Source organism: Sinocyclocheilus anshuiensis, unplaced genomic scaffold, assembly GCF_001515605.1.
Source record: "Sinocyclocheilus anshuiensis isolate Anshui unplaced genomic scaffold, SAMN03320099.WGS_v1.1 scaffold1262, whole genome shotgun sequence".
In the NCBI taxonomy this organism is placed as follows: Eukaryota; Metazoa; Chordata; class Actinopteri; order Cypriniformes; family Cyprinidae; genus Sinocyclocheilus; species Sinocyclocheilus anshuiensis.
Genome location: NW_015558617.1, coordinates 815,456 through 840,258, shown reverse-complemented (window position 1 = coordinate 840,258; position 24,803 = coordinate 815,456). Strand labels below are relative to the sequence as shown.

The following is a 24,803-nucleotide window of genomic DNA, read 5'->3' as shown; positions in this document are numbered from 1 at the left end:
TCGCACATTCGGTGTGCTTATTGTTTTTATGAGTGTTAAATGATTATTGGTGCTTTGTGATTTGTTGTTTGATAATTATGAAATGACCAAATGCTTATTTAATGTTCCTTTTTTTTTCTCTCTCTCTTCTTTTTCCTCTATGGACAATTTATAAATGATTGTGGACGTCAATCTGCTTTATTGGAAACGTACACTAGCGCGGCGCAATTCCTACGTGGACCGCAAACCAACATTTAATTTGAACTGTTGTCCCGCCCCCCGGCTTATTGTTATTTGGTTTTTGGTTGTTTGTTTCTTATTATTCAAACTTGTATTTGTTTTTTTTCCATGCCATGGACAATAGAGGAATAAATATTCCCTTTAAACAGTTATTTTTTGACTGTCTGTGATTTACTGTAACAGGTGGTGTTTTAGTTTGCTATCCTGGGTTTAATGTAAATTTTGTCAGGGTTAAAACCTGACTGGCGCCCGAATATTTTCCTCATAGAGTTTATTTATACTAGGTCGGCCACCACCGTTACAACGTACTCTCTTTAGAAGAGACATCTACAGGCCTATACTTCATAGTCATGTCTTCTTTTAAATACGTCTCTTAAAAACGTCGACGTTATCTGTGAAGGGTTTTTATTATTATTTAAGGTATTTTAAGTGGACTGTAAATTATTCATTAGTGAATGGCCAAATATGTTCAAATACAGTGCAATTTTTGTAGTTGAGTAAACAATTTAAGCACACCTGCAGATGGAAACAGTCACCAAAATGAAAACTCCACAGCACACTGATATATACAACCTGTATTTATGCATTAGTGCAGATATCAGTACATAAATGATTTAATGTCTCATTTCAGCTATACAAGTGATCTGTTCATTCCACTCATTTCTCCATCTCATCATCATCCAAACTCAGTGCTTTGCTGAAGATTTAAACCCTTTTGATAAACATGCACAGTTGTTGCATAGAAATTACCTCTATATTCTCTTTCATGCAACTTAATCGTGTTTTTCTTTAATTTCATGTGTGAAACAACTGACGCCAAATAAAGGAGGGCAACCCACACACTCCATTTTCTCCATTCTTTCAATAATGAATTAAAATATAAATACTTACTGGTGAGGTCAAGCTGGAGAGAAACAAAGCAAGGCTTAGCAAAGCAAAAACTGACCACGTGGTCTAAAAATCACAGACAAATATGTGGTTGTAGTGACCCTGTAGGTCAACATTTCTGGGTTTAAAAAAGGTAAATTGAAGAGTTCAAATAAAAATTATTTTAGCACTACAATTCCTTTGCAACACTGATCTCATGTGGCAGCTTTAAGAAATGCAGGGATCATGGGTTTTTTTTCTCTAATACTCCAGATTGATGTTCAGGGAGAAATTGTGCTTTTTGCAGGCAGACCGTAGTCAAGGTCACTCTGTAACAAATGTTGGATATGTAGAAGAGACAAAAATGTAAGTAAAACAAGTCATAACATATCTGTTATTTTATGCTTTGGAGGGGGAGGTTTGGTAAACTGGTTGTTTGGACTGAAGGTGCTTCAGCAAAGGTTAGACAGAGACATACACAGCAACAATTTGGTAACAGACATTCATTCACCCTCAATCACATTTATCAGACACAGAGATACACAGTGCAAACCAAGTTTAGTCTCTAGTTATGCAGTTTCTATGACAATGATCAGACATATCCAATCAGTAGCAGATTTGACTCTAAGCCTGACTGCAGGGTGTGCGACTGTTTTCTGTTGTCATAAGGTATGTGTTCTGTGTTGTGACAGCTACTCACTGTTTCTGAAAGCAAGCACACACAATCAGCTCAGCTTTTAAATCGCAGATCAATGTTGCATGTTTTACTGGAGCTGATCAGGGGTCAAGTGTGTCTGTATCATGAAAACGAACAATCTGTAAATGAGTGTTTTATTCCACACAGTTTAATCTCCATTTCAGAAATTGGATTTAGTATGATGCTGATATTTGCTGTTGCATAGACAATGAGGCCAGTCAGAAGAACAAGTCTGAGCTAGATAGGAGAAGCTTGACCTCACCAAAGTGATTTATAGCTTAAATTGAAGCCTTAGGACCATCATTACAAATAAGTGGAAAAAAACACCTTAAAAACACTTATTTTTTATTGTTTATTCTGATATTTTTATTTTTATCATATCTGTGTAAATATAATTTGCACCCATATATTTGAACTATTTTAAGGGGAAAATCATTGTCTTTGTCATAGGAATTGCAACAGCTGTCAAGAGACATTTTCTTAACATTTATATTAAACACAAAACAGTCTCTGATGAGGGTTTTAATGGTGATTTCTTTTTACAAGTATCCTGATCTTTTGCCCTGGTCAAAACAAACAAACCGTAAACAGTAAAAGTTGCATTTCTGTATACAAGAGATCCTGGAAAAGGAGGCTAACGCACATATTTACCATCTAAATTCAGCCAGGGGCACTTTAAACAACTCTGTTTAACTTGTTACATTTTCATAGGTTGATAAAACATTTTTTTTTTTTGTAATTAGACACCATACATACATATACATATATATACATACATACATACATACATATACAGTCTTTTTCTTTATAGCATGACAAAGTCACAGACACCCTATTTTATGTGTACTAATCATTTTACAATCAAAGAGTGATGTAAGGGGGCAGAGATGATAAAAAGCAACATATTTGTACACATACTGGGGTGTTTGATCGTACTTCCTCTTAGTTCTGGGAAGAATAACCTTGCACTTTAAATTTGTATCATGATAACCTAATAAATACGATCAATGAGGTTATACATAGTGCATTTGATCTCCTTCTGGACGGAGCTGTATTCACACACACATACACACACACACTGCCACATTATATTCACACATTGTGATCGAGACTCTTCATCGGGTGTAATTCGGACTGAATCACACTCACCACAGTACTGTGAAGCATCTCGCATGATTAAAACCATTACTACAAGCAGCAGGTGGAAGACTTGTGTGGCCTCGGGTGAGAGAATGGTATTCCATACCAAACATTTTCCCATGATGCACTGTGCGTGTTCGTGTGTATGGATGCCGATCAGGAGGAACACTGTCCCTACTACCGCACCAGATTTCTCTCTGAAAGACTTCTCTGTCACTTTCTCTCTCTCGCACTCGCTTGGAAGTGCAGAGCAGCTAAAACAAGCGGCATCGGTTACTACGTACAGTATATTGCTTCGAGAAAACGTTTCTAAAATATAGTCATCCTCAATAATCTAAAGTGCGGCTGAACTGGCCTTCTGATGCTGGGATATGTTCATATACTGTTCTTTTCATATTCTTTCACAGATGTTCTCTTCAACACATTGGCACACACACACAGACACACATCGACACATTCAAGGGACAATTACGTCTGTCCTGAAATCAGGCTGTCAGGACAAACAGAGCAACAGAGACAGAGAAACGCAAGTCCTGTCTTCTCTCTGGAAAGATTTTGTGATGGATGAGTAAATAAAGGTGTAGAAGGATGAGTCATTTGCTTTTTCCCGAAGTGCTGGAACCCCTGGAACCCCGGTCTCCTCGTTCGCCCCTCTCTCTCTCCCCTCGTTCTCCCCTCTCTCCTCTTCCACCTCTATCTCCATTCTCCTTCTCGGATGTGTCCCTCTTTTCTGAGCTTTTGTCCGATGCTTCTATTTTATCTGATCGGTCTGAACGCTCAGACTTCTCTGACCTCTCTGATCTCTCCGCCCCCTCAGATGGCTCTGCCCCTTCAGAACGCTCCTTGCGCTCTGATTTGTCAGGGTCGGTGGAGGAGTTTGTGGCTTTCTCCCACTTGGCAATTTCCTCGATCTCCTTCAGGCTAGCATTGATGCTGTTGACCCAACCTTTCAGATCCTCCTGTGAGACAGAACACACACACACTTGTAATATGGCTGCAATAGGCAGAATATTTACCAAACAATTTTGAACAACTTTTGATCTTTTTTTCACTCAGGTGGGGCTTTGTCTGACATACCTCATCCTTAGCCAGGAAGATGTAGTCCCCTTCAGCAGTGGTCCTACAAAACATTATAAACACATACAGTACATATATAAATAAAAAGTGTTAAAAGGGAAGGATCATACAGAAATAAGTGTTTTTGGCTTTGGCAAACAGTACACTGCAGTTCAAATGTTTTTGAAAGAAGTCTCTTATGCTCACCAATGCTCATCAATTTAATTAGAAATACAGTAAAAATTCCATTTTACTTTATTTTAAAATATAATTTATTCCTGTGATGGAAAAGCTGAATTTTCAGCAGCCATTACTCCAGTCTTCAGTGTCACATGATCCTTCAGAAATCATTCTGAAATGCTGATTTAGTGCTCAAGAAAGTTTTCTTATTATTAATGTTGAAAACAATTGTGCTGCTTAATATTTTTGTGGAAACGGTGATGCATTTTTTTCAAGATTCTTTGATGAATAGAAAGTTAAAAAAGGCAGTTATCTGAAATGTGAAGTTACAAAGTAACATAATTCTACAAAGATTTCGGTCACGTTTGATCAATTTAATGCATCCTTGTTGAAGTGAGGCATTCATTTATTTATTTTTTTAAAAGAAAAGGAAAAAGGCAATCCTTCATTATGTCCCACCCCATATCATATTGTTTCAAAAGGAAATAAATCAACAAAAACTGCAAAAAGCACAGGATTTTAATTGAACCTATACTTAAAATGCACTTCCTGCATGGTTGTCATTGTTTTTTGTAGCTTCGCAGGCAGTACGGTAGTCATTAAAGATCACACTGAGTTAATTTTACCTGAGAATGAACACATTCTTCTTCTTTTTATATCCGTTGGTAGTGTCAAATTCACAAATGGCCAAGTTAAGAAGTGGCTCATCGTTGTAGGGTGTGGTTTTGTGTCGTGCGTCCTTATAGAAACCGATCTCCCCTTGTTTGAGCACACAGAACAGATTTACCCACGACTTGCTGCAGGAGGTGTAGAAAGTTAGGAATAACTTTGTGAGTTACTAGGCCTCACCAAGGCATTTATTATTTCTATTAGCAGACAAACACACAAAGAACAGCATTTCTAATACACTATTGGGCCAAGACCACCACTGACAAATCCCCTCCAATATTAAAAATAGTGGTTGATCAGAATGTGGGTTTTAAATGACAGATTCATTAGTTCCCACAATCTTGAATATTACATCTTTGACTATTCTTATTACATTTGAATGATGAACCTCAGTATGCCGTATACAACCCCAACTCTATACTGGATGTAGTATAAATTCAGTATGTAATGGTCCAGATCACTCTAAATACATCACATTCAGTTAGCACTCACTCAATAGTTATTCACCATGCTATTTTCCATGATGTACATCTATTACCAGAATGTAATCTCTAACTTGTAAAATGGCAGGGTAAGTCATGCAGCAACAATGTAATATACAACTTATGTCATTTATGCTGTGCATAATGTGTTTGTATACTATCTAGCAATGCATGCTATTCTGAACACAGTATTATTTGTGGATAGCATTAGCATAATTAGCTATTAGCTTGGTAATAGGATTGCTAGTGTATTAGCAGTAGCAACGAAAAGCATTTAGACTATTCATAAGATTATAGTGATCAGTGGAAAAAATAATGAAAAAAAGTCAATAGAGATCATGTCAGGACATTGCAATCAGTTACTAGCAGCTAGTAAGAAACACACCTGTTTGGGCTTCTCTCTTTCCCCTCTTCTTCATGTTTCCTGTACAGGAAGCCCTCATGATGGACGGTGTGGGTAGGAGGGTGAGGTGTGGATGGGACGCTCTGAGCCGGTGCAGAACGGGACCGCCGTGGCTCCTCGGGTTCTTTTGGACGAGGTCTTCGTCGTGGTTTGGGGCGGTCTCGAGCTCGAGGGCGATCCAGACGGCTCACTGGTGCAGAGAGGCTGCTGGGTGGTCTGTACGCCTCTCCCTTCGCCTGAAAAAATATTCTTTGTGAATGTATGATGCAGAATTGTTTTATTACAAGAAAACAAAAAACTGAACTATATAAAAAAAAAACTAAATGGGTGTATATGGAAATTAGGTGTGTTGTGCCTCACATTCTCACATTCTCAAGTGCTGTATCTTCCATCTTTTAATTAAAAATATATGAATACTGTACCACACCTCCATTTATATCTGCATACAGCAAAGTCAAAGTCTGCATAAGATCAATCTTACCTGAACAATAAAACATATAGAGATACTATTGTGCCCTTGAGCAAGACACCGAACCAAGATACTCCAGAGGCACTGTACCTGCAGTGAGACTACTCTTATTTCTCTTTGGATGACACAAATGGTAGAAAAATCCTCAACCTTTAAATCAGCAGTGTGTGTGGACTTATTTTCTGGAAAAAGAGAATCGCCTGAACATACACTACTGCTTAAAAGTTTGGGGTCATTACGATTCTTTTTTCTTTTGAAAATTAATAACTTTATTTAAAAAAAGAAACAGTTAAGATCTTACATTGGTACAAAAAATATATATTTCAAATAAATGCTGTTCTTTTGAACTTTCTTGAGCACTAAATCAGCATATTACAAGGATTTCTGAAGGATTATGTGCCACTGAAGACTAATGGCTGCTGAAATATATTTAAATAATATATGTAATAATATTTCACAATGTTACAGTTTTTACTGTATTTTTATCAAATAGCCTTAGTGAGCATAAGAGTTCAATTCAACCGACCCCAAACCTTTGAACAGTAGAGTATTTCTAATTGTGAAGATGATGCATTAAAATAGTGAGGGATTTATTGAGGAATATGATGCATGATGTGAATTAAATCTATGACAAATATTAAATTCCAGTACAGACACGCCACATACATGGCAAGCTTCTCTCTCCTGCACTTGCTCAACAATCTCAGCCATAGTGGAACGCTTCTCCCTAAAAAACAAAAAAGATGAGAAAGCCAACTAAGTTAGATACTCATATACAGATAAGAACACACATACACACACACACACACACTTGTTGTTTTATCATGGCAGGGACTTTGACTTCAGTTTTTATATTGAGCTATTTATATTTTCTACACTCAAAACTTTTCTTTATTATTATTTTTATACTATTATTAATGTTTAATTAGGTTTTGCTTTTATATTTTCAGTTTTAATTTAATTTGCCTTTTAATTTTTTATATGTCTATTTAGCTTTATTTTTATTTCAGTTTTAATTTTAGTAATCTTAGCACTTCACCTTTTTTATTTCAGTTAGTTGCCACGGCAACTATTCTAATTTTAGTTTATATTTTTAATCTTACATTTAGATTTTATTTTAATTATTTCAATGAATGAAAATAGTTTTTTATCATTTTAAATTAACAACAGCAAAACGTGGGGATCTTTAACACTTACCCGAACCCTAAATGTAACCCTAAATGCAAACATTTTGGGTTTTTAGAATAAAAATTTCTTTGACCAAATTTTTGAGTTATTTTTACCTCTAAGGCATCTCAGAAAGGATGTTTTGTTCCCAAAATATAGCTAAGCAAACACATATACAGAAGCACTCACCCGGATGGTCTCTTGTCAGATGGCTCTTTCCCAGATTCTGCATCGCTGGAGTCATGTTTCTGAACTCTCTGCCTACCGCTGCCCTCCTGCTCACTGGACGACTGTCTCTCCATTCTTCGACGGTAGCGTTCCTGCCTAACAATCAGCGGGAGCTCGTTAAGTCGTGCCTGGATCTCCTGCTCGCTGGAGGTCTGTCGGCCAAGCCGGTACTCTCTCTCTCGCCTCAAGTGATCCATCTGCGGGTCAGATCGGCTCCCGCGGGGGTCTCTCTGTAAACGGCTGTGGATCATCTCCAGGGAGGGGTCCAGGCCCATAGGAGGAGCTGGCATGTTTGCTCCTCCACCAGCAAGCTGGGCTCGGTGCGCCTCCAGTAAAGGTGGAACAGCTTTGTGAATGTGGTTGATTTTGGGCTGAAGGCAGTCAGCTTTCAGGTGCTGCCAAGCATATCCAATTTTGGGCTCTACCCCTACCCCCACAGCACCTAAATGGTTCAGGCTGTGGTAGCTGGAGTTGTCCTCTCCTAAAACACCCTGTTGGTTTAGTCCAGTGTAGCTGGAGCTGTTCACACCCAAGACACCAACTTGTTGGTTTAACCCCTGATAGCTGGAATTATCCAACCCTGAAACACCCTGTTGTTTTAGCCCATGGTACGAAAGACCCTCTGCCACGACCCCTGATGGCTGGTTTAGCCCATGGTAGGAGGAGCCATTCATGACAGGCGTGTAGGGGTTCAGGGTGGACCCGAGCCGTTGAGTGAGTGTGTTCACCACTGTGTGTTCTGTGGCGTACATGAGGTCCGGCCCGGGCTTGGACTCCAGTAGTGAGTCCTGAAGTGGGTTACGGAAGAGAGAGGAGGACGAAGACGAAGAAGAGGAGCTGGGCACAAGACAAGAGAGAGGGAACATCTGCCTGCTGAGGAGAGAGGAGGTAGAAGGTGGCTTGTTCAGTTCCTCCTTCATCTTCTCTGCCTGCAGATGGAGAAGAGAGAGAAAGTTACACAAAGATCTTTTAGTTCTCAGATTTCTGTTATTTATATGCAGGGCCAGTGCCACGTCAACCAGACTGTCCTGCCCCCTCAGTCACAATGAATGTGAAAAGGGATTTTAATGGTGAAAGGAAAAGAAATTACAATTGCCAGGTGCATTTGTTTTGTAGCATTAAGGGGGTCATATGATGTTGCTAAAAAGAACATTATTTTGTGTATTTGGTGTAATGAAATGTGTTTATGCGGTTTAAGGTTCAAAAAGCACATTATTTTCCACATATACATTATTGTTTCTCTTCTATGCCCCGCCTTCCTGATTTTTAAAAAGCTCATCGGTCTGAAAAGCGAGGTGTGCTGTGATTGGCCAGCTATCCAGTGCGTTGTGATTGGTCGAATACCTCAAGCGTGTGATGGAAATGTAACTGTTCTGGAACAGTGTTGTAAATACAACTTAACCACTGATTTCTAGTCGTGTCCTCTTTTGTAAGGCCAAACAAAGTAGTTTCGCTTTCACAACGAAACACACAGCGTCACACACGGCGACCTAGAGTGAGTGGAGGCCGGCGGCCTAGAGTGAGCGGCAGCCGGGCTTGCGGCAACCACATGTGACGACCCCGGGCTGGACTCCGCTTCGTCCACAGTGAATCCACAGCACATTGATGTATTTGTTGTATAATTTGATGTATAAGTTGATGTATTTCCTCAGCGACCAGCACGGATCAGCTCCAGGCATGACGAAGCGGATATCGTCCTCTTTTGGAAGGCCAAACAAAGTAGTTTCGCTTTCACAACGAAACATACAGCGCCTTCACGACATGGTGGCGGCGGCAGCAACAATACTACAGCGAGAATAAAAGTTACGCCTTCTTTCTTTGCGTGAACATTTGGGCGGCGTTATGCAAATCTTCCCACATCGTGACGTAGATATGTGGGGGTGTGTTAGAACGAGGCGTTTTAGGTAGGCGTGGTTGAGTCTTAACTTTTATAAAGAATATCTCTTTGGATTTGAGACTTTAATCTTTGCAACTTTACAGATCTTCTTTATGCACCAAGAGCTTGTAACACTTCAAAGAGAAAGGAAAAATTGAAATAGCATTATATGACCCCTTTAATATTAGGTTACTGCTTAGCAAATTTTTTCACAATATCACATTTTGATTGGCACATATATCTCAATAATCTATGTTACATTGAAATTCCCGAGCCACGAAGAATGCAGATTTACTGAGTATGTTAATGGTATGATTACAATTTTTTTATCACGTTCAGTGAACTATTTAGTTTATTTTACTATATTGTTATTGTTAGTCACCAGTTGCAGTTCTGGCTGTTCTCACTTACCATTATGGTCAATAAGTGTGTTACATTACTGAAATGGTCCCAGGGAACGTGTGTTTTATAGTAAAGTAGACACAATTATGAAAAAATATGATGCTGAAATTGTGTATCTAAGACATTTATATCTGGTGTCTAAAACATGTTTATATAACAGATATCAAGTCAAATTTTTGAATATGTTGGCCTTGGCGATTATTATTTTTAATATTAATAATATTTAATATTATTCAATGCTTTGCTACTGTGAGTTGCTCAGTAGCTTTTAGTTTCATAGTTGTAGTAACATCAGGTTTGTTTATAACTGACAAATACATGAATGGGCCACTTCATATAGCTGGGGATATTCTGCGTTATGTCATCACCCCCCTTTCGTTACTTCTGACCCTCTTCAGTGCTGTGCTGGTGCCGACTCTGTTTATACATAAATCTTTGATTCCATAATGACCTGTCGTAATGAGTTGAAATGATCCTTCCATGTGGACGCGGCCTTCCGGAACGCTTCATGTCGGCGAATCAGCTCCTCCACCTCATCTGTCCCACCCCCTGCCTCACGGATATTTGGAGTGATTGGTTCCTTGATTGTGAGCCAGGACTGCTCCGACGATCCCAGCTGGGTAGACTGCAGCCTCTGCTGGGCTGAAGGGCACAAATAAAGCTTGTAGATAACTCTGAGGAAGGATCAGATTGGCAGACTTTTAACATGACATTACAACAATGTCATCACTGACCTTCCTGAAGCTTCTCCCAGTGCTGTTCCCATCGCTCATTCAGTTCTTTCTGCTTTGCCATTATATACTCCAGCTTTTCCTTTACCTGGTTCAGAGGGTATGTAATCATTTATGAGCAGAACACTGATGGCAAATGATCCATGTTCAATGCAAAACGCAAAAGTGTATGCAATGCAAAAGTGCGGAATGGAAGAGAAACAAAATTTAAATCCTTATACCGCTACACTACTGTTCAAAAGTCTGGGGTCAGTATTTATTGATTTTGGAGAGAAATTAATACTTTTATTTAATAAGGACACATATTGAACGTAAAGACATTTATAATGTTACACTACATTTCTATTTCAAATCAGTTCTGTTCTTTAGAACTTTCTGTTCATCAAAGAATCCTGAAAAAAATACGCGATTTCCACAAAAACATCTAAATATCTTTTTTTTTTATAATTTGAATAATATTCCACAATATTACATTTTTTTGTATATTTGATCAAACCCTTGGTGAGCATGACAGACTTCTTTTTAAAAAAATTCTTACAAACCCCAAACTTGACTGGTATTGTGTGTCAAATATTTTAATAAAAATCAGCCTCTGTAACATTAACATTAAGCTCACATAAACCCATAATCCATATAAAGGCAAAAGCCTGGTCATTTGTGTTTTTGGAAAATGCCTTTATTAAGATTTGATGCAGTTTGCATTATAAATGTTGACAAATCCAGGTTTGAGTTCATTTTACCGGGTTAACTTTAGTTCCATGTATGTGTTTGCACATTTAAAGGTGTGCACATAGAGGGTTCAGCGTTTGAGTATGTGTGTACCTCTTCAGCTGCAGGGTTGCATGCAGCGAGCAGCATCTTTCCCATCTCCACGCAATGCACAATGTTCTTGCTCTTGTTATCTATCTTACTCTTCAGATTCTGATGTTGGGACATCATGCCCTCCAGCACAGAGAGGTCCCTGACACGTACACAAGGACCCGCCCAACACCAAAACCCACGCCCAGACACAAACAATAAACACGCACACACATTACCCTGATGCACACTGTCTACTGTAATTGGTTTAAATCCAATTCTATATTCAGGATAATTCAGATGGTTCTACAATTGATCTGGTACCTGGCATCGTCAGTTGAGCCAATCTGTCCCATTATTCCATCCATCCATATGCTCAATTCCCGCACCACAGCGAAGAACTGGATCTTATCGGTTACTGTGGTAACCTGTACACGGCTGCCCTCACATGCAAAAAGGAGCTCTTTCCAGGCCTGCATCACTTCCTGCTCACGGGAAAAAATGGCATCTGCCTTCTCCCCGGCATAAATCGCACGCAGCTGAGCTGCGTTTTCTTGTAGTTGGCGCACCTGAAGTAAAGGTAAAAGCAATGGTAAAATTCCTTGTCTCTATTTAATGACACTTGGGGGTATCTACAAATATTGTCACATACAAGGTTATTTGTTATATACCAAATGCTTTTTTATTAATACGTTTAATAAAACTATTAAAACTACTTCAAATTAGCCTATTTAAATTTAATTTAATTAACAGCTACTTGTTTATCTCTTAACTCATTCTGATTGGTATTTTATAGAAGCTTGTTTCAGCCATGGGACAGAAAAATAAAAAAGGTAATTGCGACTTTTTATCTCACAAATCTTCCTCTTGCAATTCTAATACACTCAGAATTGTAAGATATAAACTAAGAATTGTGAGATATAAACTCACAATTGAAGAAGAAAAGTGTGAATTGTCAGAATCAGAATCAGAAAGAGCTTTATTGCCAGGTATGTTTACACATACAAGGAATTTGTTTTGGTGACAGAAGCTTCCACAGCGCAAACAGAATGACAGTGACAAGACACTGATAATAAAAAGAATAAAAATAGGATAAGTAAATAGGAAATAACAATATTCAAAAAAATATTTTAAAAAATACACAATATACAAAGTAGACAATAGATGGTTTAGATAGATTTACAACAGATTTGTGTGTACAGGTGTGTTATGTACAAATGCAAGGAAATGTAAAAAGAGGTATGTGTGTTATTTAAATAAATGTATAAGTAGTGTTGTGTATTACATGTTTATTGCCAAGTTAACGCTTCATGAGATGGATTGCCTGGGGAATTCTTATGCCTGGCCGTCTTGGTGCTCAGTGCTCTGTAGCGCCGACCAGACAGCAACAGTTCAAAGATGAAGTGGGCCAGAATGATGATGGAATAAGGGTCCAGAATGATTTTGCCAGCTCTTTTACTCACTCTGGATGAGTACAGTTCTTGGAGAGTAGGGTAGGTTGTACTAGTGATTCGCTCAGCAGTCCGGACTATCCGCTGCAATCTTCTAAGGTCTGATTTGATAGTTGAGCTGAACCAGACAGTTATAGAAGTGCAGAGGACGGATTCAGTGACTGCAGAGGAGAACTGTATCAGCAGCTCCTGTGCCAGGTTGAACTTCCTCAGCTGGCAAAGGAAGTACAGTCTCTGCTGGGCCTTCTTGACAGTGGAGTCTATGTGGAACTCCCACTTCAGGTCCTGAGAGATGGTGGTGCCCAGGAACTTGAATGACTCCACTGTTGTTACAGTGCTGTCCATGATGGTGAGTGGGGGAGTGCAGGAGGGTCTACTAAAGTCTACTATCATCTCCACTGTTTTGAGTGTGTTCAGCTCCAGGTTGTTATAACCGCACCAGACAGCCAACTCTTTAACCTCCTTTCTGTAAGCAGACTCATCTCAGTCCTGGATGAGGCCGATAAGTGTGGTGTCATCTGCAAACTTCAGGAGCTTGACAGAGGGGTCTTTAGAGGTGCAGTCATTGGTGTACAAGGAGAAGAGCAGTGGAGAGAGAACACATCCCTGGGGGTTCGCCAGTGCTGATGGTGTGGGTGCTGGATGAGAATTTTCCCAGCCTTACTAGATGCTGCCTGTCTGTCAGGAAGCTGGTGATCCAATGGCAGATGGAGGTGGGCACAGAGAGCTGAGTTAATTTGGACAGGAGGAGGTTTGGGATGATAGTGTTTAAGGTCGAGCTGAAGTCCAAAAACAGGATCCTCACATAAGTCCCTGGTCTGTCCAGATGTTGTAAGATAAAATGCAGTCCCATGTTGACTGCATCAGCCACAGACCTGTTTGCTCGGTAAGCATGTAATTTTGGGTTTCTTTGGGATGGGGATGATGGTGGAGCGTTTGAAGCAGGAAGAGACTTCGCACAGCTCCAGTGATCTGTTGAAGATCTGTGTGAAGATGGGGGCCAGCCTGTCAACACAGGTTTTTAGACAGACTGGTGTAACACAGTCTGGGCCAGGTGCTGTCTTTCTCTTCTGTTTCCGGAAGACCTGACACACATCCCTTTCACAGACCTGAAGTGCAGGAAGGGGGAGAAGGGGGTTGCTGGAGGTGTTAATAGATCCATGGAGAGAAGGTCAGAATGGGTGTAGGATGTGAGACAGGGTTTTTCAAACCTGCAATAAAACTCATTCAAATCGTTGGCCAGTTGTTGATTCTCCACAGTGCTGGGGATGGTGTCTTGTAGTTGGTGATGTCTTTCAGTCCTTTCCACACTGATGCATAAACTGACAATTGCGAGAAAAGGAGTCAGAATTGTGAGATAAAAAGTAATGATTATGTTTTTTGTTTTTTTTTTATCCCGTGGAAGAAAAAAAAACAAAACAGAAATGCAACATTTCAGAAGAATTCAGAAAAAAAGTTAAAATTGCCAGACATAAACTCAGAATTTTGAGGGGGAACAAAAGACTTGCGAGATGTAAACTTAGAATTCTGAAGAAAAAAATTCATAATTGCGAGATGTAAACTTGCAATTACAAGAAAAAAGTCTGAATTGTGAGATAAAAAGTAAGCAATTTACCTTTTTTATTTTTTTTATTCCATGGCAGAAAAAAGCTTCCATAGTATTCGGCACTGTGTGATGGTTGTAACTGTGTTTCTGACTGTTATTGTGATCCTGAACTGAAATGGGAACCACCCCTTGCTGGGTCAGGAGGATGAACCAGCCTAAGCACTTATTTATCGTGGCTGCTCCACCTGGTCAGAACAGGTGTTGTTGTGTTTTTTGTTTTTTTGTGTGTGTGCGTGTGTGTGTGTGTGTGTGTGTGTGTGTGTGTGTTAGTGTCAGTCTTACCTGTGATACCAGCAGCTGCAGGGAGTGCTCAAAAGAGTGCAGGAGTCTCTGTAGTGTGCCAGGGTTGGCTGAGCTCACCTGACATGACCTCACCTCTGGTAGTTGTCTCATCTTTCCCTCGATCTGGACCAGCACCTACAAAACACAAACACAGCCACATTGATGATTCCTCATATTGCAATCAACTGTGAATGTGTTCAAATACATGTTTTATGGCTGTATGTGTGTTTGTATACCTCCTGACAGTCGGTGAAGAACTTGTGTAGCTGGTACGAGGCTGCAAGCATCTGCGATCTGGTCTCCATGAGCTCTAGAAGATCCGCCCAGGACTCATTCAGCCCATCTTTCCATTCTGCAATGGTGGCAGCATCAGAGTGACTGCAGTCAATCATCTCATTCACCATCTTATTGACTGAATCCATCTGTTTCTGGCCGACTGCACGTGTCTCAGTCGAGAATTGAGTAAAGCTGCTCTGCAGAGCCTAGGAAAATTAAACAGCACAAAAACGACATGTCAGAGATGAGTTCACAGAAGCTTTTAGTAAAACAGAAGGTTCAACATGGCAAAACAATAGCACGGGACTTGGTTTTATCCATTTGACGCATTAAATGTGGTATCGAGAGTTTAGAAGACTTTAGAAATGATGCATGTTCATTCAACAGTATCCCAAACAGCAATTTGGTTTTTGGTTAACATTATTTCCAGCCTAAGTGACATCAGCAGGAAAGGAAAATTCTTTCAGTGGCATAGTAATGAAAAGGGTGATTAATAAAGTACACAGGGTACCGCATTGACGTCGGTATACTGCATCCTGAGTTAGAAACACTTTACAGTGTGTGTGTGTGTGTGTGTGTGAGTGTGTGTGTGTGTGTGTGTGTGTGAGTGTGAGACGGTGATACCGTGACGTGCTCCAGGTCCTGGCCGAGTTCAGTGGAGCTGGCGACAGCCTCCCTCTCAGAGATCCATTTCTCCAGTGCCTCCACCTCTCGCTTCAACTGATACAACCAGTATTGCTGCTCCAGCTTTGTTTTCCTCTGTTCCACCAGGTCTTTTAGAGATACATATAGCCGGTCTATATGAGCCTGCTGTTTGGTAATTTGCTCACTGAGAGAAAGAGAGGAGCAAGAGAAAGAAAGAGACAGACAGCAGATAAACTCATTCTGGTTACACTCCGTTACATCAAATACCCACATTTTGGGGTCAGATTTTTGAAAGATGTCACTTGGAAAGCTGAATTTTCAGAAGCCAATACTCCTGTCCTCTGTGTCACATGATTCTTCAGAAATCATTTAGGGTTTTTTGCGGAGTGCTTGATTTGGATGCAGTGTTAGTCACACATCTTTATTTACCTGTCTGGATGTCCCAACTCAAGCATGCGACGACACTGCTGGGACAGTGAGCTCACTGTCTCTGCATAATTCTCCACTGTTTGCTCTAAGGCCAACTGCTCTTTTAGTAACCTAAGAGTGCTGGCCTCGTCCTACAGACAAAGAGGAGAGAGAGTGAAAGAATAAATCTTGGTTTACAAAGTGAAAGGCAAGCAGACCACATCTTATTGACCACAGTTTACAACCCTACTATAATCTCTACTAAGAAGACTTTTGATAAACACACGTAAAGACGTCAGTGTATTAACATACTGTAATACATTAACCCAACATTCCTGAGTATTGTTGTATAAATAAATGGTGTCATTTAAGTTATAGATGGATTGAGTTTTTGGTACAGTACATACATTTCCTTTCTCTTCATTGAGGACCTGAAGTTTCTGTCCACTGAGCCAAGATTCCGCCTTCGCTGCCTGGGTGTAGTACTGTTGGGCGTGGTTCACGGCATCTAGCATCACTGTGCGACGCTCCATCTCTACCTGAAGCACCTCCCACAGCTGCCTCACATGCCACGCCCCCTCCCGCACAAGCTCCACCTCTGGGGTCCGCAGGGCAGCAACGGCCTCCGCCCTTTCCAGCACCTCCTCGACCCGCCCCCTCTGAGCCTGTATCTCCATCTGCAGCGCCTGCATGTCCAATCATACACACAAGTGAGCTGTCAGTCAAAGCTCTCTGGCCAATCAAAATACATCACTGGAATCAGAAGCCATGAGAACCAGGCTATCAAACACAGGGCAGCTAAATTAAATATCCTCAGGCTTAAACCTCAGTTGTATCCAGAAATCTACAATAAGACTAATGGAATATCAAACAACGACAGGTAATTAATAATGAATTAATAGTTGGCTTTTTACACTTTCTTAAAGGGGATGTCGGATGACCATTTTCCACAAGTTGGTATGATTCTTTAGGGTCTTCATGAAATGTCTGTAACATACTTTGGTTAAAATTCCTCAGTGGTCGTGTAAAACAACACCCTTTTTATCTTGTCATTAACAGCTCTATTGGTGCACGTCTCTTTAAATGCTAATGAGTAGTGAATGGATTATTATCATTGTATCATTAGTTGTGTTCACACACTGCTAAGACACATTATATGCAAACACCATTTAAAAGTGAATTTTGCATCCAATGTCCCCTTTAAAACAGCATAAAAACTAAAAACCAACTATACATCAAAACAAAAACTATATAGACATATTAAAAAAAATGACAAAAACACAAAAGTACTAAAACTTGAACTAAAATTAAAATAGAAAACATAAAATATAAACATTCAGGTTTACACCAAGAATGATTAAAAAAACAGGCTGAATGAATTGAATGACAGACTCCAAAAGGCATTTGTATCATATTTGGCTCTTGACCTATAATAAAGCACTGAGATACATCAATTCCCAGACCTCTCATTTACTCTGCTCCCTCTGTCTTTTATAGTCTTATAGTTGACAGATGTTGGCAGGAAATATCCTCTTACAATCATTTTATGAATGTACAAATAACATACAAGAACATACAATGTAGAAGTTACATCAGATGAGTTATATTATATCTTTGATGCATCTGGAGTCCCAAAACAATACAAAACCTTCATTGTCTCAGTGCAAAGTCATGTGATCAATGCTAACCTTTCAAATTGATTAGATGGACACTTTCTCCCAAAAAATTTGGGTAGGTGGACATATGAAAACCTGAATAAGGTGATAGAAATTTTGTGTGCATGCTATGCCATTCATAATGATTTTAGCATTAACTAAAGCTGTTAATTTAACACATTAATTTAATGTGACTAACTGTAAAAAGGAAGCATATCCCACTGTGATTTTCTTTATTCTTTACCACAGAAACGCCACTGCCTGCCTGAGAATGTACTAGAATCCTATATCAGAGTTTAGAAAAGGATACAATAGTTTTTCTATCAACAGGTTTGTGACTCTCACCTTATGGTTCATGATTAAATGTTGGACACTCTGCAGATTGGTCCCATATTCTGTAGATGAGGCCAAAAGTAACCGATCCTGAATCCATACCTAAAGAAGCCAAAATTCAGAAGCAGAGGGCTTTAGGTAAAGTACATAAATGAGTGTGATATTTTCTGAAAAACACTGTGGTGCTTGCACATGCAAAAATCACAGACTGAAATTGTGTGTTTCAGAGTGGCACTTAGTTCTTTTACACATGAGCAGCTCATGATCCTGTGTTCTCAGTGGCTCAGAGTGGCTCAGTTCACAGTATTTGCTTCTCCATACAAACTCATCTCTTAATTTAACTCATCTCAGGATGTGCTGTGAGTTCAGGTCACTTATAAAGTGCATTTATGCCAACCATCTTCCCAAACTAGTAAAGAAAAGCGCTTACAAACTGGCTGCTGTCAACAAAAGAGCTTAACAAAAGAGCTCCCTGTGGTTTCCAACAGAATAAAAGCTTGATAGTTTCAAGATTAAAAATGAAGAAAATAAAAAAGCCATAAATATTAGTATTGTACTTTTACAGTTGTACTTTAAAGGGGTGGTTCATTGCGATTTCACTTTTTTAACGTTAGTTAGTGTGTAATGTTGCTGTTTGAGCATAAACAATATCTGCAAAGTTACGAAGCTGAAAGTTCAATTCAAAAGGAGATTTTTTTTTTTATAAAATTCTGGCAGTTTAATGCCTACAAAAACCCCATCGCCTATTTCTGAGGGAGGGGCTTCATAAAAGCAGGAAATTGATCAGCGCGTTTCTCAGAGAAGGGACAGAGCGGTTTGGAATAAAGGTAAATTATGTGAAAAATTATGCGTTTTTTAAAAAACGAAGCATTAACACATGTTAGACTGCACCCCATAAACACAATCAAGCCTAGAAAAAAACACTGAACCACCCCTTTAAAACAAAATTATATTTTTTTCTTAAATAATCTGCTTTTTTTCATTTTATAGTGAAATATTATGTTAGTAATATTTATATTTTACATGTATATTTAATATTTTATGTAATAATAATAATAATAATTACTACTATGATTAATATTATTATATATTTATATTGATATTGTGATGAGTGGGGGCGGGCCCGAGAGCCGTGGGAACGGAGCGAGGCCGGTGGAGTAATTGATAATGAGCGACACCTCCACCACTCACCGGTCTCGAGTCCCACGGAGGAGCTCCGGAAGGATAAAAGGAGGAGTTACGACAGTGAAAGATGAGAGAGGACCAGGCCTGGACTTTATTTTGTGTTTTGTGTGTGGCAGTCGTCTGCGAGGGGCTGCTGCTTTACTTTCATTTTGTGTTTGTTTATTTTATTAAAGTTTTGTTTAAATGTTCGCCGGTTCCCGCCTCCTTCTTCCCGTGAGTACGAACGTTGTTACAGATATATAATCACAACATTTTTGGCCAAATGTTGCAACCCTACAAACACAGCAAATCTGGAGCTTTTTTTAAATCACATTTTAGTTCGAAATCACAACTTTTATCAGAAAAATTGCTATTCGTTTTTTCTCAGATCATGTTCTGAGTATTTTTAGCATGTCTTTATGCAATTGCTAGGAATTAATAGTTGGCTGCTAACATTCTTTGGAGTTACTAAGTGAATGGATTGGTATGCTGTACTGGGTTGTTGATCTCACCCCAACATTATATGATATTCTGGTTCCTAAGTATGGTTTGGGTCCCTTGAGTGAAAGTGATTTTTTTCACCAATTTAATTGTTCTTCTATTACTTAAAAAATTAATAACTTCACTCTTCAACAAGCAGTACAATTTTAGATATGCATCATGTCCACAGTGCAATATGTGCAAATTTTAATACTTCAAGTAGCAATGAGTAAATAATAATAGTGATGGTTGCCTTAGGAAGCATCACCAACTATATATAAAAAAAAAAAAGAAAGACACTCACAATCTCATCCTCCAGGTCCTGGGTGACTTGGTGCATTTCTTTTGAGGCAAGAAGGATCCGCCTCCTTTCCTTCAAAGGCTCAATAAGACGCACGATTCGGGTCTCCGTCATTCCTCCTTGCTCTTCTCCTTCTGGTCTCCGGTGATCAGCACCAGCCCTGACTTCACCAACACCTTGATAAAGCTGCATCTGGGCTTCCATTGACTAAGAGACGAAGATAAAGTGAGTTTACAAACGGATTTGAAATTTTCCAAATCAAGAAAAAATGTTCAGTGGCTGTTGCTGGTCTCACTTTTATCCTCTGGAGTTGCTGGCTGAAAGTGGGGTGGGGCTGAAGGAGGGTGGGTTGGGTGCTGTGGGTGGAGCTTAGTGTGGACGGCTGCTCCTGTATGGCATTGAGATGCTGGTCCAGGTCGCTGAGGGTGTTTGAGGGCAGGTCGTTAGGGCGGTGGTTCTGAGTTTCAAACAGCTGGCGGGCCTTGACTTTGGTGGTGTTCTCCAGGTGAGACCAGCACTCTCTGATTTCCTTCAACTTCATCTCCACCACCGATCGCAACTCGGGCTGTTCATGGATCAGCTCCTCACCCTCCTACACATACAAATGTAACATAATCCGTGCATGTGTTACTGCTCTGATCCTCAAACTTCATTCTTGCCAGTTTATGCCTGTGTGTGTATGTGTAAGATGGAAATAGATCAAAGTAAAGAGAATATCTGTCTCTTCAGAGCCATGGCTGAAGTCCAGCCTCCTAAAATAGGGCACCATCACACACACACACACACACACACACACACACACACACACACACACACACACACACATATATATATATATTATAAACGCACACACACTCACTGTCTCGCTCTCTCTCCCTCTCTCTGCATCAGTGTGTAAAGCTTCATTCTTCCCTGCAGAACCACATGAAATCAAATCAACTCCTCATTCTTTTCAAAACAATATTCATCCCTCTTTCCATCACAGAGCTGTCACTGTGTGTGTGAACAAGTGTGCGTGTCCATACGTGTGTGCAGTTGTGTTTCATAATGCAGTGCAGAATTTCTCCTTTTGGCACAAGTCGCCTGCTCCCCTGTACTGCGGAGAGGGAAATAGTGTATGAGAGAAGGAGAGAGAGAAACAGATGGAGAAACAAAGAGAAACAGAAAGAACAGAGAAAAACAGGAAAAAGAGGATGTCTGGATGGAGAACAAAAAGATGAAGAAGAAAAAGATGAGACTGAAGGTGGCAATTAAAATCTGTGACAGATAGATGGTTTTAGCTGGATGCTAAAGTATTCTGACTGGTTGTTAAGCATTGCTAGGGTGTTGTAGCTGGTTACTAGGCATTGTTAGATGTCTTAGCTGGCTGCTAGAATTTTCTAGCATTGCTAAGGCAATGAGGCTGTTTGCTAGGGTGTTTGAGCCAGTTGCTAAGGAGTTCTAACCCTTCCAAGGGTGTTCTAGCCATATGTAGATGTCTTATTAGCTGCTGTTTCTACTGGCTGCTATACGTAAACCGTCTGCCATATTGTCCGTGAACACTCGAGAGCAAGCTGGCTGTGCATCTGCAAATACGCATATATGAATATATATATATATATGCAACAGAATTCAACATGATTTTGTTAAACTAACACTATACAACAAGACAAAGCTGTTAGTTAACATTAAAAACTCACCATCGTTTAAAAACCTGTAATGTTGTCTTAATACCCATGAAAGTTTATCCCATTTCTTCAGGAAGGTACATTTCTGTGGGGGGGGGTTTTCTGTGATACAAATGCCTTTTGGAGTCTTTTATTGTGAGTGATGACACATTGACTGACTGTTACAAGATGACAGGCGCGTTGACATGTCTGGAGTGGTTGAATGTGCCATCTACCTATACATATCTATGGTTCTAGCTGTCTTAACTGGTTACTATGGGTTCGAGTTAGATCTAGTTAGTTAGTTGTAAGGTTGGCTAAGGTGTTTTGGCTGGATGCTAGACATGGTTAAGTGGTTGCTTAACAAAGTCATACAGCTTGACAGACAGAAAATCAGCCAGACAGACAGACATCTAGATAGATGGATGACAGTCACCATTTAAATAAAACCATTTATATTTCAGCAATGAATTGGAGTAGAAACATTACTATAGCATTAACAAGTTTACATAAAAGCTGCTTTATGTGAAATCTATATGTTTGTGTTTTTGAGTGTTGATTATTATATTTAAAGCTAAACTGCAACTAAAATTACTCTGTTGGTAATTTTAACTTCTAATATTACAGTGATGTACTAACTGACAGCAGTAGTTTACAGTAGTTGAGAGAGATTTTTTTTTCTTAAAAAACCGACATACTGCACCTGATATATTTGGATAGATAGATTGGAATTAAATCAAGACCTTGTAAATAAGAATTGCATCGAAGCATAAAATCTGTGTCAAGACTCAGCCCTGACAGATGAATGGCCTGGTGAAACAAGGAGGCAAGGTCAGCTCTAAGGACATCATCATGTTCTGTGATTGGTCCAGCCGCCTGTCTGTCATTGTGGATGCTGAGCTGAGTGAGTCTGGAAGTGGGGGAGGGGGCGGGAACTCTTCCAGAAGGACGAAGAGTTCTCCAATCACAGTGGGACACGGTGTCATTGCTTCTGCTGTTTATCAGGTTACAGCCTCATTAACTCACGTTTCCGCGGCTACGTACCACTGTCTAAGAGTGAGCGTGTTTTTGTGTGATGCTGTTATTGCTCTGAAGTCAGGCAGCTCTTCAGGGCTACAGAAATCAAGTTCAGGAAATACTGGCAGCCATCTTAGTTCAGCTTAAAAAAAAAGTGCTAAATATAGAAACTTTTTCCCACAAAACATGCCACGTCTGACAATATTTCTGATACACATTGGCATCACAGATTTTAAAATAATTTTATAAATAATAAAAAAGTATTTTTTTATTATTGTTAATTTGCTTAGCCTTTGATGTACTGTAGCAAAGTTTGTGGTTGCTCAAGAGATTAGATTTGAACCAATTCAGAGCCCTCCATCAATGAAAACGATTAAGGATTATATGAAACTTATGAATTTATTAATTTGAGATCATTAAAAGGGTTAGTTCACCCAAAATTAAAATTATGTCATTAATTACTCACCCTCAGGATGTTCCAAACCCGTAAGACCTTTGTTCATCTTCAGAACACACATTAAGATATTTTTGATGAAATCCGAGAGCTTTCTGACTCGGCATAGTTCAAGGCCCAGAAAAGTAGTAAGGACATCGATAAAATAGTCCATGTGATATCAGCGGTTCAACTGTAATGTTATGAAGCTATAAGAATACTTTTTGTGTGCAAAAAAACAAAAATAATGACTATTCAACAATTTCTTCTCTTCCTTGTTGTCAGTCTTCAACACGCATTCACGAGAGTACCACGACGCATGCGTGTGGTGCTGCTGATGCAGGAGCCTGCGTTTTATTATTTGCACTAATCATATTCCTTATAAATGTTAATTTTCCAAAAACACTGATGCATTAATAAAAAGAGACATCTAGAATTCTAAATTCTACAATGACCTGCATAACTGTAAAATAGATCCTAGATTTCTGACACAGCTGTAGTCCTGAAACAAAATCCTGAAGAACAGGGAGAGAAAAGAAAGCATGTTCCAGATTGCACAGAAAGCAGAATTAGACTCTCCTTCTTCAAACTGAACAGAACAAGTAAACGTCTGACAATTCAAAATCAAACGCAAAACACGTAAAGACATAAAACTTTGACTTGACTTTCTACATAGCAACACAGAATATTCAACATATACACATATTCCCATGCATCCGCTGATGAATCTAATTCATTACAGGATTCAGATTATAAAAAGCTATTTCACTCAAGAGATTGGTTTGCATGTTTGATATGGTCCACTGAAATCGCCTGAATAAACCTTTAAAAAATGCTGGCACTGAAGTACCAGAACCACGTTAATCACAAATTTCACAAAAGGCCTGGAGATACATAAGAGTCACACCCACATAGAGTAGCCGAGAAGCAGCTAATTTCCACTGGCATTTACAGATCAAGAAAAGAAAAAAATGTATTACAATTACGGATATTTTGTAATACCATGACATTAGACTTTCCGAACCCAAGATCTGACACAAATATACATAAAAATATAAATACAAATGAAAAACAGCGTGGAAAGCTTGCCTTTATTTTGTAACTAGGTTAAACTTTTTGCATTCAAATTTTTGAATATACATCCTAAAATGTCTGTTTGTTTGAAATGCTGATCTTTATGCCTGATTAAAAAATCACAATTGTGTGCCATTTCAGAATGAATGTATAAATATATAGATATATATATATTAGAAAATCATATATTGGGATATTTTTAGCAATATTTCCAAGCCCTATGCACATACATTGAAAAGAACTCTATTAACAGAACCATTATTTCTTGCCACATGCCAAGCTTTTTTAAAAGCATAATTGATTGCTTCCTGAAAACTGATTGTTGACTTTAATAATTCCAGTAAAAGCACTGCTCCTCTAGGCAAGCTCTGACACAGAAGTAAGAGAAAATAAACAGGAGTGACATTTAAAATCAGCTTGAATAAAGTTTAGCTTAATTATTACAAAGTAGTGCAGTCAGCCTAAAGGCTACAGAGTTTAGAATCTTACATCATCTATTCCTTGGTGAACTGTAAATAGCAAACTTCAATAGTGATACATGGAAAGAACGTCTCAGGTTACTTATGTAACCATGGTTCCCTGAGTAGGGAACGAGACACTGCGTCCTCTAGGGGTCGCTATGGGGAACGCCTCGTCGTGACCCGTGTC

General features: G+C 39.3%; 1 protein-coding gene across 3 annotated transcripts in view; it reads right to left on the bottom strand.

Moving 5' to 3' along the window:
* Nucleotides 1-2,585: 2,585 nt before the first annotated feature.
* sptbn4a (spectrin, beta, non-erythrocytic 4a) overlaps nucleotides 2,586-24,803 on the bottom strand; it is a 27,420-nt gene continuing 5,202 nt past the window's right edge. For 2 of the 3 annotated variants that reach the window (XM_016476270.1, XM_016476269.1), the window contains exons 3-20: nucleotides 20,281-20,577; nucleotides 19,989-20,192; nucleotides 18,053-18,142; nucleotides 16,460-16,738; nucleotides 16,074-16,204; nucleotides 15,624-15,828; nucleotides 14,960-15,205; nucleotides 14,724-14,858; nucleotides 11,709-11,953; nucleotides 11,409-11,547; nucleotides 10,590-10,674; nucleotides 10,307-10,497; nucleotides 7,539-8,506; nucleotides 6,849-6,909; nucleotides 5,696-5,949; nucleotides 4,786-4,956; nucleotides 4,001-4,043; nucleotides 2,586-3,882 (exon numbers count right to left, since the gene is read on the bottom strand). In XM_016476270.1, coding sequence (XP_016331756.1) covers nucleotides 3,517-3,882; nucleotides 4,001-4,043; nucleotides 4,786-4,956; nucleotides 5,696-5,949; nucleotides 6,849-6,909; nucleotides 7,539-8,506; nucleotides 10,307-10,497; nucleotides 10,590-10,674; nucleotides 11,409-11,547; nucleotides 11,709-11,953; nucleotides 14,724-14,858; nucleotides 14,960-15,205; nucleotides 15,624-15,828; nucleotides 16,074-16,204; nucleotides 16,460-16,738; nucleotides 18,053-18,142; nucleotides 19,989-20,192; nucleotides 20,281-20,577 — 4,110 coding nt within the window. In that variant the 3' untranslated portion in view covers nucleotides 2,586-3,516. Of the gene's footprint in view, nucleotides 3,883-4,000; nucleotides 4,044-4,785; nucleotides 4,957-5,695; nucleotides 5,950-6,848; nucleotides 6,910-7,538; nucleotides 8,507-10,306; nucleotides 10,498-10,589; nucleotides 10,675-11,408; nucleotides 11,591-11,708; nucleotides 11,954-14,723; nucleotides 14,859-14,959; nucleotides 15,206-15,623; nucleotides 15,829-16,073; nucleotides 16,205-16,459; nucleotides 16,739-18,052; nucleotides 18,143-19,988; nucleotides 20,193-20,280; nucleotides 20,578-24,803 lie in introns of all 3 variants that reach the window. The other variant, XM_016476271.1, reaches the window with a different exon arrangement.